The sequence below is a fragment of the Plecotus auritus genome (assembly GCF_963455305.1).
Source record: "Plecotus auritus genome assembly, chromosome: 5".
Classification (NCBI taxonomy): Eukaryota; Metazoa; Chordata; class Mammalia; order Chiroptera; family Vespertilionidae; genus Plecotus; species Plecotus auritus.
In genome coordinates, this window is record NC_137776.1 from 51,757,039 (window position 1) to 51,769,649 (window position 12,611).

General features: G+C 40.1%; 1 protein-coding gene across 5 annotated transcripts in view; it reads left to right on the forward strand.

The window, feature by feature from the left end:
• The window catches only part of STK39 (serine/threonine kinase 39), a 332,909-nt gene that overhangs the window by 285,230 nt on the left and 35,068 nt on the right, over nucleotides 1–12,611 (forward strand). For 3 of the 5 annotated variants that reach the window (XM_080670644.1, XM_080670645.1, XM_080670646.1), the window contains exon 18: nucleotides 2,846–4,384. The exons of the other annotated variants lie outside the window; for them this stretch is intronic. In XM_080670644.1, the coding sequence (XP_080526770.1) occupies nucleotides 2,846–2,920 (75 nt within the window). In that variant the 3' untranslated portion in view covers nucleotides 2,921–4,384. Of the gene's footprint in view, nucleotides 1–2,845; nucleotides 4,385–12,611 lie in introns of those variants that run through there. 5 annotated transcript variants of the gene reach the window in all.

A 12,611-nucleotide genomic window follows, 5' to 3' on the forward strand; every position in this document is an offset into this window, starting at 1 on the left:
CTGCAGCCATCATTTGTCCTCAGATGTTTGTCAGTTGCCTATTAATTATACAGATTGTCTCTGTCCACTTTCAGTGGGTTGAGTAAATAACATTGTTTGCAGTAGCAGGAGAGAAGGGAATGTTTAGGCAGATTGATTTAACAAACAGACAGTGAGAGTAGAATGAGAAAATTGATAGGGGAGATGAATATGACAGTATCACTATAAAAAAAAATGCCCACCAGAAAATCTCAGCTGAAAAGCCTTCTATGCCTGTAGTACTTTGTTAAAAGTGATAAGGGAAGGACTGTTTCTGATCTGCCCCTGGCAATGCAAACAATGAAAACTGTGCTTTACTGAATATCTTATCTGTCAAGTAAAACCAGAGAAATCACTGGATAGGCACAAAGTAAATGTCTTAAATGCTAACTAACGTTCCTGCTACCCTTTAGGCTACTGATTTTCATATGTAAGCATAACTACTCACACTGACTGTTATTTTAAAATATTCAAGTTATACGATATGTTCTAATTAGCTGCTTATGTTAAAGGAAAATGCTGGGGTTGACAAAGGGCTGAGTTTATGTTCTGTTTTGTGGAAGCAGTGCTAAGCAGGCTCATTGTGATATTTGGAAAGGGATTTTCTGTTTCCTCCATTGCAAACTAATTATTTTGACAATAATTTAGCAAGAATTAGGCCAACAAAAGGTCTGTATGGTCCTTTGGTAATCTGTTGCCCATTTCCAGGCATTCATCAGATTTTTTCTCTCCACTGGTGGTACTTACATAATATCCAGTAGTGATTTGTGTGTGTGTGTGTGTGTATGAAAGAGAGGGGGGTACAAAGGAAAATAGAAATAACTTATGAATTAGGACCAGTGAGAGGTTTGATGGGCAATGGCTTATTTCCAGTTCCTTATTATTTTTCTTCAAAATCAAAAAGTATTTGGCACACTATAATTTGAGCCAATTTTAGGCAATTAGTATGTCCTAAATTATTAGAAACAATTCTTTCTGTTATGGGAAAATCTATTATGGTACCTTTTCCGGTAAAAATAACTCACTGGAACTTAAATAACAGTTATCTATGAAGAGCCATTCCACTGCATGGTGACTATTTTTTTTTTCTGGCCAGTTTTACAAAGGAGACGATTTTGATAATAAAACAAGTTACCCCTTGAGTGACTTCCTAGATCTCAGATCTCTTCTCATTTTCATACTACCCTTTTAAAAAGAATTATTAACGAGCTCTAATTTTGAAAGTATATTTAAAAATCTCTGTGGTCGTTGAAAATTTGTATGTGGTTTCTTGTCAGTCAGATGGTTCATTGGCAGTTGCAAAGCTGAGAGCCTGGGCACAGCGGTGTTTTAACCGGGTTACCCGTCCCTTCCCGTTTTCCGTGTTTGATAGCATGGGGTTTCTTACAGCATTTAGCACCCAGTAGTCATTTTGGAGTTTGATTCTTCTGGGAAAATGGGGGGACACGTGGCCCCATATTGAACACTAGAGGCCCGGCGCATGAAATTCGTGCACAGGGGGCGTGTCCTTCAGCCCAGCCTGCACCCTCTCCAATCTGGGAACCCCCTTGAGGGTTGTCTGACTGCCCGTTTAGGGCAGATCCCGAGCAGTTGGACATCCCTCTCACAGTCCAGGACTGCTGGCTCCCAACTGCTCGCCTGCCTGCCTTCTTGATTGCCCCTAACCGCTTCTGCCTGCCAGCCTGATCATGCCCTAACCACTCCCCTGCCAGCCTGATTGATGCCTAACTGCTCCCCTGCCAGCCTGTTTGCCCCTAACTGCCCTCCCCTGCAAGCCTGGTCACCCCTAACTGCCCTCCCCTGCAGGCCTAGGTACTCCCCAATTGCCCTTACCTGCAGGCCCGGTCACCCCCAACTTCCCTCCTCTGCCAGCCTGGTCACCCCTAACTGCCCTCCCCTGCAGGCTTGATCGCCCCCAACTGCTCTCCCTTGCAGGCCTGGTCCCTCCCAAATTCCCTCCCCTGCTGTCCATCTTGTGGTAGCCATCTTGTGTCCACATGGGGGCAGGATCTTTGACCACATGGGGGCAGCCATCTTGTGTGTTGGAGTGATGGTCAATCTGCATATTACTCTTTCATTAGATAGGATAGAGGTCTGGTGCATGGGTGGGGGCCAGCTGGTTTGTCCTGTAGAGTGTCCTGGGTTCCCTTGAGGCGTGGGGCGGCCTGGGCGAGGGGCCTGTGGTGGTTTGCAGGCTGGCCACGCCCCTCAGTGACCCAAGTGGAGGACCTGGTATCTGGGATTTATTTATCTTCTACAATTGAAACTTCGTAGCCTTGAGCGGAGCCAAGCCTTCTGCTTGCTCCCTGGCAGCAGCCATTTCTATTGGGATTTATGTATCTTCTATAATTGAAACTTTGTAGCCTTAAGCGGAGGCCAAAGCAGGCCAGGGCTGCAGAAGCTTGGCTTCCTCCATCGCCGGGGGCAACCCTAGCCTCCTGCTCTCTCCAGCTACATGGCTGCTGCCATTTCTTTTGGGATTTATTTATCTTCTATAATTGAAACTTTGTAGCAGTGAGTGGAGTCCTGGGCTGGCAAGGACAGGCGGAAAGCTTGGCTTCCTCCATCGCCGGGGAAATCCAAGCCTCCCTCCTGCTCTCTGTGGCCGTAGCCATCTTGGTTGGGTTTATTTGCATATTCACTCCTGTTTGGCTGGTGGGCGTGGCTTGTGGGTGTGGCGGAGGTACGGTCAATTTGTATATTACTCTTTTATTAGATAGGATGCCTTTTCTTGGTTCTGCCATCACATGAACAAGTCTGTACAAACCAGCAGTGACAAACCAGCACTCAAGGTGTCGAGTTTTTTTTGTTTGTTTTCCATTTTCAGGCTTCTGGCTGTGATGGATCCGAGATTCCAGATGAAGTGAAGCTGATCGGGTTTGCTCAGTTGAGTGTCAGCTGATATATGTCCCTTGAGGAGCCCTGATCTGTCATGCCTCCCTCACCACACTCCCCCTCAACTTCTCCCTCCCCACGTCCTCCCACCCCCTCACTCCCAGTTCCCAGCAAAATCTGAAGATTGTGAAGAGGCCGGCTTCGACGAAATGGGATAAAAAAGAATTTTTTAAAACTTAACACTCCGAGTTCTGCTTTATTCTCTAGCAAGCCACAGTATAAGAACAAGCAAATGCCACAGCTGCACAACTGTTGCTCATTTTTCCAAAAGCTATTTAATATTCTTAGCAATTAATTCGGATATCCCTTAAGTGAAAAGAATCTGAACTATACTCAGGTGGTCCTATTTATTGGCAACAAAGTGAATTTTTTCTATCAGAAGCTATTTCTTCTTCATTTTTGTTCTTTCTGTTATACTTTAACTGTATATCTGACAATGCTGCCTCTTTTATGTTGTATTTAGAAATTAATATACTTATAAAATTAAGATTTATTAGCCAAACTTGAATTCTAGTTTTAAAACTGACTGTGAATTTTATTTTTCATATATTTATGCATTACACACCTTAGCTAGGAAAAGAAAAATTTTTGATTATATGCTTCTTGTAGTAAATCTCTTGTTATTTAAACAAAAAGTTTCAGGTCTATCTTTGGAGTATTTATAACTTCTGATTTTTGAACTGACTGAATTAAGAACTAGGATGCTTATTCTTTTGGTTTGTTTGCCTAAAAACCAATCCACAATCTGATTGTCTCCTGGGAGAGGGAGGTGCCTTGCAAATTTTCATATGAAGAATGTGCCTGAGGCTGCTTTATTCTGGAATAGTCTCAGATCCAAAACATCCTCTACATACAGTGGCATCTGTAAGTTTTGCTTCATTGGAACATTTAGAAAGCTATACAAAAAGGTTGCCATTCTGTTAGATTCCTACTTATGTACCCATCTCTGATTTGACTTCTCCTTAAATGATAGGATTTTTTGGCCCAAAGGTGATAAACTTGAAAATACCAGAATCAGAGTTTTACTTGAAATTCTGCAGAACACCCAGATGGAGTAAAACAAACAAACGAAAACAGAAAAGGTTTTGTGCAATGACTAAAAAGGTTAAGTTTCAAGAATAAATACTGTCAGCTCAAGTAGCCCTCTGCTGGACTACATATTAATGTAATAGCAAACTTGGGATTTTCAAAATTGGAATCAAAACTTCCAGGGAGGTGGGCTCCCGGAATGGTACCATTTGCTCTTTCCTTGCTAACCCTAGATACGGCAGCTCTTCAATGTCCTTTAAAAAGCAAATATATATTACTAAAGAAAACAAAGTTCTTTATAATTGCCTTGTCATAATTGTTAAGGTGTTCTAGAGCCATTTGCATACAATTTAATGTAACATCATTCCATTCTATTGTTTACACAGTAAAGATTACTCAGAGATGACTGCAGAGGTGAAAGGAAAATAAAAGTGTATTGCACAAAGAAACAGTGTCACATTGTTTGTTCCTCCTTTAGGGACCATCTGCCTGGTCAGAACTAACTGGAGCAAGCATGTCAAACTCAAACCTAACACAGACCGAACAAACAAGGTTTAGGTTTATGTAGGCCACAAAAAAACAACAACACAAAAGCTTCAATTTTCATAGAAATGTAGGTTTATTTTGAAAAGTATAGTATAAAAAATAAAGAACAAAAGCAATGATAAAATTAATGTTTTCTTCCTGACACTTGGCATGTCTTCTCTGCTACTGTCTTTTCTACTTCGGGGGAAATCTTGTTCGCAGTGATTACTTTCAAAACTGACCCAAGGTGAATTCTGGATCTGACAGGAGAATTATTTCCTTTCATAATTGTAAATAACTGCTCACACCGTTATATTGGCTGGGCCGCAAAAATATTCGCTGTGGGCTGCATGCGGCCTGCGGCCCGTGAGTTTGACATGCTTGAACTAGAGAAAAGTGTTCTGGAGGAAGAATAAGGCATCCATCCAGTCCGAATCAGATTTGACAAATAAATTAGCCTGAGGAGAAAATGAAAAATTCACACTTCATGCTGGCTACTTTTGAATTAAAACCATAGGGGTAAGAAGGTAGGATGATGACATAGGAAGACCCTGAACTCACCTCCTCTGACAAATATATCAAATCTATGCCTGCAGACAAAGCAGTACCCCCTGAAAAAGAACTAAGGACCAACTGAACAGCTTCTGCACACAGGAATGGGTAGGGAAGATGGGAAACCTCCCCTCCCCCGCCCCCAGACAAACTGATCTGCAGTAGGGAGGGATCACTGAGGGGCCTAGACTCACACACCCTGGGACACAGCAGAAAGTGGTTTAAAGGGCACCTAAACAACAAGAGAAAGACATCCATTTACTAACCAAAAAGCATCTGCCAAACAGGAGGGGAACTGAGGGAACTCTGCTTTGTCAGAGGCACCAAAAAGTGCCATTTGTTGCACTTCCCCTCCACCTTGGCCGCTTGAGCAGGAGCATAATCCAGGTACTCTAACCAGCTGGCCAAGGTTATCTCAGTGTGCGCCACACCCACGCACCAGCCCCTGCAGCACACACCTGCTGCAGCTACACCTCCAGACTCCAGCACAGCTTGCCCCAGGGCCCAAGCATGCCCCAAGAACAGCTCAAGCCATCTTGCTAAAACGACCCTGGCACAGCTTGCACCTCGTACTCCCCATGGCCTGTTTAGGCTTTAGCTACAGGCCCTGACAGGATTTGCCTCTGGGATTTCCTGTGGCCAAAGCTCAATCCACCTCTATCTACAACCTGCTGGTCAAGGCAGCCCCCATTTGTCTCCCCCTGCCTGATCTCCCTGCAGCCCTTGCCCAGTCCAGCTCCAACTGCAGCTAGCCTGTCACAGATATATGGCACACCCAATCTACAAAAGGGAAAGCTACATAAGGCCACTCCTTGAAGGCCTGGAGAGGCTGCTGTTTCACCTAATTCACAGAGAGACAGCCAAAATGAGGATAGAGATACATTTTTCAAGTGAAAGACAAAGACAAAACCCCAGGAACAAAACTAAATGAAAGAGTGGCAAGCAATCTTCCAGATAGAGTTCAAAACAATGGTTATAAAGGTGCTCAGTGAACTCTGGAGAATAGATGAACTCAGTGAGAACTTCAACAAAGATAGAAAATATGGAAAAGAACCAATCAGAATTGAAGAATACAATAACAAATGAAAAATACACTAGAGGGAATCAACAGATCAGATGAAGTCAGTGAGCTGGAAGACATGGTAGTGGAAACTACTCAATGAGAACAGAAAAAAAATTTTTTTTAAAATATGAGAATAGTGTGGGACCTCTAGGACAATATCAGGCATACTAGCATTCACATCATAGGTGCATCCCAGGAGGAGAAGAAAGAGGAATGGACAGAAACCTAATTGAAAAATAATGGCTGAGACTCCCCTAACCTGGTGAAGGAAACAGACATCAAGTACAGGAAACACAGAGATTCCCACAAAAGGAACCCAAAAAGGTCCAAACCAAGACACATCATAATTAGAAATTCCCAAAGTCAGAGAATCTTAAAAGCAGCTAGGTAAGGACAGGGGATTCCCCCATAACACTTACCAGCTGATTTTCAGCAGAAGCTTTGTAGGCCAGAAGTAATAGTACAATATATTCAAAGTGATGAAAGAGAAACTTACAGTCAAAAATACTCTATCCAATAAGATTATCATTCAGAATTGAAGGAGAGATCCCAGAGTTTCCTGAACAAGCAAAAGCTAAAGGAATTCATCACCACTAAAATGGCACTATAAGAAATGTTAGACTTCATTAAGAGAAAAAGACAAAACTAAAAATGAAATGTACAAATGAAAAAAAAATTCCTTGATAAAGGCAAAGATTTAGTAAAAGTAGTGGACCATGCAATTATAAAGCGAGTATGAAGATTAATTAAAAAAAATAGTAATATCATGTGTCACTACAGTAGTACATTAAGGGATACAAGCACACAAAGCATGTAAAGTATATAAAAAAGAAATAGAAAAATAACAAAGCCCCTAAGTTAGAAGGAAGGAAATAATAAAGATCTGTGAGGAAATAAATAAAATAGAGCAATAAAACTAAAAGCTGTTTCTTTTAAAGATAAATAAAATAGATGAAACTTTAGCCAGACTCAACAAGGAAAATAAAGAGGATCCAAGTAAAGTAAGAAATGAAAGAGAAGTGTAAACGGACACCACAGAAATACAAAGAAATATACAAGAACATATAAACAATTATGTAACAATAAATTAGACGACCTAGAAGAAATGGATAAAATACTAGAAACAAAATCTTCCAAGACTGAATCAGCAAGAAACAAAATCCGAACAGACAAATAACTGCTAATGAAATTAAATCAGTCATCAGAAGTCCCAACAAACCAAAATCCAGGACCAAATCACTTCACAGGTAAATTCCACCTATCCTTCTCCAACTATTAAAGAAAAAGACAACAATGAAGAGGAAGGAGAGCTCCCAAACTCATTCTACAAGGCCAACATTACTTTGATACCAAACCAAGACAAAAAACATTACAGAAAAAGCAATTATAGACTAATATTCCTGAACAACATGATGCAAAAATCCTCAAGAAAATATTAGCAAACCAAATTCAGCAGTATATTTAAAAGATCAGAAACCATGATCAACTGGGATTTATTCCTGGGTTGCTAGCTTCATTCAATATCTGCAAATCAGTCAACATGATACACCACATAAATAAAATGAAGAATATATGATCATCTCAATAGATTAAGAAAAAGTATTTGACAAAATTCAACATTCATTTATGATAAAAACTCTCGAAAGTAAAGAGGGAACATGTCAACATAATAAAGGCCATATATGATAAATCAGTAACTAATATTTTCAATGGTAAAAAGCTGAGAGTTTTTTTTCTAAGATGAGGAACAAGACAGCACTCTTATTCAACATAGTATTAGAAGTCCTAGCCACAGCATTAGACAAGAAATAAAAAGCGTCCAAATTGGAAAGAAAAAAGTAAATCTATCACTATATATAGAAAACCCTAAATACCCCACATAAAATTTAGGAATAAATTCATTCAGGCCCTGGCCAGTGTGGCTTAGTTGGTTGGAGCGTAATCCCATACACCAAAAGGTGGCAGGTTCAATTCCCAATCAGGGCACATACCCAGGTTATGGATTCAGTCCTTGGTTGGGACACATGTGGGAGGAGGCTGATTGATGTTCCTATCTCTATCCTTCTTTCTCTTTCACCCCTCTCTCTAAAAAATAAAAAAAAAATATGTATATATATTTATTTTTAAATACAATTAAAAACCATACATACAATATATACAATGTTTTGAACACTTTCCTTTTCTAGTACATTCAATGGAGGCCCAGGAGTAGGTTACATGATAGGAAATGCCAGTCAGCAAGGAGCTGAGACACGGCCCAATTGCTCTCACTTGTGGTTTAAAAAGATACAGTAAACAAAGTTACAGTTTAAAGGAATAACTGGACTACATATTCTTTAGCCAATCCTCCACGACTGTTTCTCTTAGCCAAGCTTTCAATTAGAGATGACATACAGCAATACAATGTTGGGGTTCTGCTCACTGGCAAAGACCTAAACTTCACTAAAAACAGATATTTGATATATATTTGAACAGATTCACATGCTTTGACAAACCAGGAGTGTTTACCACCTTTTAGTAAAATCAAGGCAACCACATCTCATACATCTAAGTACATGCAGGAAATGTTCTGTATCCATTGTGCCTCCACTGTGGTCAACTGGCAAAGATGTAAAATGGGACATTCCCTTTTATCTCATCTTAACTCTCACACATTGTCCTTATATGGACAAAATGGTTTTCTGGATGAAAGGAGAAGGGGAGAGAGAGAGAGAGAGAGAGACAGACAGACAGACAGACAGACAGACAGACAGACAGACAGACATGTAAGAGTGAAGTGCAATCCGAGTATATGCCCTGACCAGGAATTGAACCTGCAACCCCTTGGTGCATGGGACGATGCTCCAACCAACTCAGCCACACCAGTCAGGGCTGTTTTTGTTTTGGGGTTTTGTTTGTTTTTGTATTTAAAATAAATTTTAGAAAGGCCTATAAATCATGTGTGATGAAATTTTAATTTAAAAAATTATCTCTGTAAAGTTCCTTTTATCTTATATATCATGTATTTGCAAATATGTTTGGTGGCCATCTCATCTTGTCTGATTGACTAGGGTGAAGTACTAGTCTGTAGGGGAAGAGCTAAGAATTCCCTCAAAAAACAAATGTAGTCCTATGTACAATGATCTTAGCACAGAAAAATTTCACATCAGCATTTTCAATCACTCATTCCAATAATGTACCTATGGTCTGTTTAGTGTTAAGCAATTGCCTCCCTGGTGAACCCTTCAAGTTAAAATTAGTAAGCAGAATCTACCATTAAGTACATTAGAGACATTAGTGATGTTGAATCTGAGACAACTGACATTGGAGGGCTTCTGCCAAAAATTAGGATTTGCATTCCATGTTAAATGATCTTAGGTCTCTTTTCTTGGAAGTATATTTGATAAGCGAAGCCATTGCATACTGAGGCCTGTTTAGTTTGACAGCAAAATCATATGACGTGTTTAAAATAAAAATGTTTATCATCCCTTATAGCTGAAAGGATGCTTCTAGCTTATCCAGAAGTGACTTTATACAATTACATATCAGCTTAAAGGAACTCAAATATACCCGTTTTTCTGCTTCACACATGTTTTATCAAATCTGTTAGGAAATCCTACCTAACAATTCCGACTCTCATCGAGCTACTAAGGGGCAGGTAGGGTATAAGTCCTGTGCCAGGGTGCGTAATACTAGAACATTCCCTCAGGGCCAGAATGTTCCAACTTAGAACTATGTAATACTTTCAGGGTTCTAGGTTTCAAGAAGTCTATCATTAGGCCTAATAGCCATAAACAAAAGGCTTTTTTTGAACTCTCACCCAAGGATATGTTTTACTGATTTCATTGATTTTAGAGAGAAGGGAAGGGAGAGAGAAACATTGATGCTAGGACAACAAATGGCTTTTCTGTGACAGTGTCCATGTGTATTGGCATAAACTAAAAAATTTAAGTGTAAAACATTTGTGAGGCCTGGCTGATGTGGCTCAATGATTGGAGCTTTGATTGATCCCCTATACTAAAGGGTCTCGGATTTGACTCCTGGTCAAGTGCAGGTGCCTGGGTTGTGGGTTTCATCCCCTGCCCGGTGGGGGTGCGTGCAGGAAGCAACCAATCAATGCGTCTCTCCTGCATCATTATTTCTCTCTCTATCTCCCTCCCCCCCCCGCCCGCCTTAAAAATCTACGGAAAAAATAATCCTCCAGTGAGGATTAACAATAAAGAAAGTTTGTGACAGTGTTTCCTTTAAGCTGATGTAATACTTCCTGGAGTTTGCTGCGTGGAATGTGTAACACTAGGAATGATTAAAATGTTAAATGCATGTAAATTGTGTGGACTATAAGAGCATACATTTAAAATATGATAAAGTGATTGACTCCCCTCAAAGTCAATATCCACACCCAAAACAACACCAAAAAACAAGGGGGGATAGAAGGGAGGCTAGCATTCCACAGAAATAGACAAACCATTGAAAAATGGTCAAAAGTACTGGTTTCCAAAAGGCCCAGTGATTGCCTAGATGTTGTTTTGCTACAGAGAAAATGCATGGTCAAATAAGAGTGATGTCCCTTTATCTGCCTTCTTATGCCATGCTCACCAAACCTAGCCAGGGCTTGTTTGGGGATCTAAGAGAAGTGAAGAAAAATCTGCAAAATTAGGTCATCAGCTACTGTGCACTTGGTGCTAACCTAGTGGATGCTGTTTATATTGTGCATCCTCAGGTGAGCAAGCTAAGAAAGGCATAAAACTTTTCCTACATGAGTTATAGTAGACAAAGCAAGCATCCTTAGCTGAGGAGATTTATTAAACCCATCAAATTTAGCTCATAACTCATCAAAGGGCAAGGACTGTTATTAAAAATTACAATCTTATGCTGTTATTATTTGAATTTGCTACAGAATAATGAAAGGTCAGTAACAGATTAATCATTCCTATAGTGTATTTATTCCTCATGTAGAATACTGGTTTGAGAAATGAATACTTGTAATTTGTCACAGAGGCAACTGGTTTATTGTTTAAGTAGAATGTTCAGTAAATAAATGGGTCCACACTCTGGGAGAAGATAGTGCCCTTCTTTTAAAAACGGTATAGAGTAGACAATGCTCTGGCCCAGCCTTCACCCAGATAAACAATTTGGCATTGAACAATTCTGGCAGAAGCACTTAGCTGTGTTAAGTAGCATTAAGTTCAAAATGAACAGGTGACCAGGTTTAGTGAATTCAGGTAGATTTTTCACATACTTAAATCTTTGGTTCTCTTCTCCCTAAATTCTATGGGATTCTAAAAAAGGAAGTGAATCAAAATGAAATGGAGGACTGAGAAAAGTACAAATGTGTGGCTGAGATGCCAGTGCTGTTCGTGCATATTATTGGGAAAGTCTGGATTCCGACCCAGCACTCTTTATCTTCTCAACATTGTATGAAGCACACAATGTTATCAAAGCATACCTATTATCATGTTTTGTATATATTTTATAATATGTACTATCAAATTTATATATATTTGATAAATATTTTTATATATTTGAAAATATACACTAATCTTATTTGATTCACATAGTAGTCCTGTGGTAACGTGTATTTGTGCACTGAGTAACAATGCAAGCTCTAATTCTTACTGTGGGTTGTGACCAAAAAGTCTGAAAGCCACTGCTTTAAGGCAATTGGAGTGTTTTGTTGTTGTTATTTTGCAACCAAAAGCAGTCACTCCGCTAAGCACTTTACAGCATCTCATTTAATCTTAGACAATTCTGTTGGTTAGGTTTTATTACCCAACTTTAAAGATGAGAAAACTAAAGCTTTAAAAGAGTAAGCTGCTTTCGGTGACCCTGAAAGCACTGGAATATAAATTCTGGGAAAAGCCACAACAATGTAAAAGGGGGACTTTGAAATCTAGTCTGTTGCCCAAGATATCTGGCAGGGGAACCTTGAAACCTATAAGGAGAAAAACTATAAAACTCTTGAACTCCCACCAGGTGGGGTGCTCAGTTGCCTGCTTTTTATCTTCACCTAAGGACATTTTTTAATTGATTTTTTTTTTTTTTCAGAGAGAGTGGGAGGGGGAAAGAAAGACCAATGTGAGAGAGACACACTGACTGGTTGCCTCCTGCTTGCACCCCGACCCAGGCCAGGGATTGAGCTGAGGTATGTGCCCTTGACCGGGAATTGAACCCGGGACCCCTCAATCTGAGGACCTGCACTCTAATCACTGAGCAAAACCTGCCGGGGCATGCCAAGTGTATTCTTAATAAAGTTGCTTGCTTTGCTTCAACACTGCTTTCTATCACTCATCTGGAGAGTGTAACAAAGCAAAGAAGTAGGAGAAACCCCTCTGACTCTCCGGTAATATATCTGGTTCTAAAGCCTGTTCTCTTCATCACATCAGACAACCTCCCTACATAATACAAGGTACATTTTATTGCAGGTTTGCTCTGGACCAGGCACTAAACCAAAGACTTTTCCTACCTTACCTTGCTGAGACCTCACACAACTCTAGGAAATCTGTATCTTTATCTGTATTTTATAGATGAGGAAATAGACGTACAGATATCT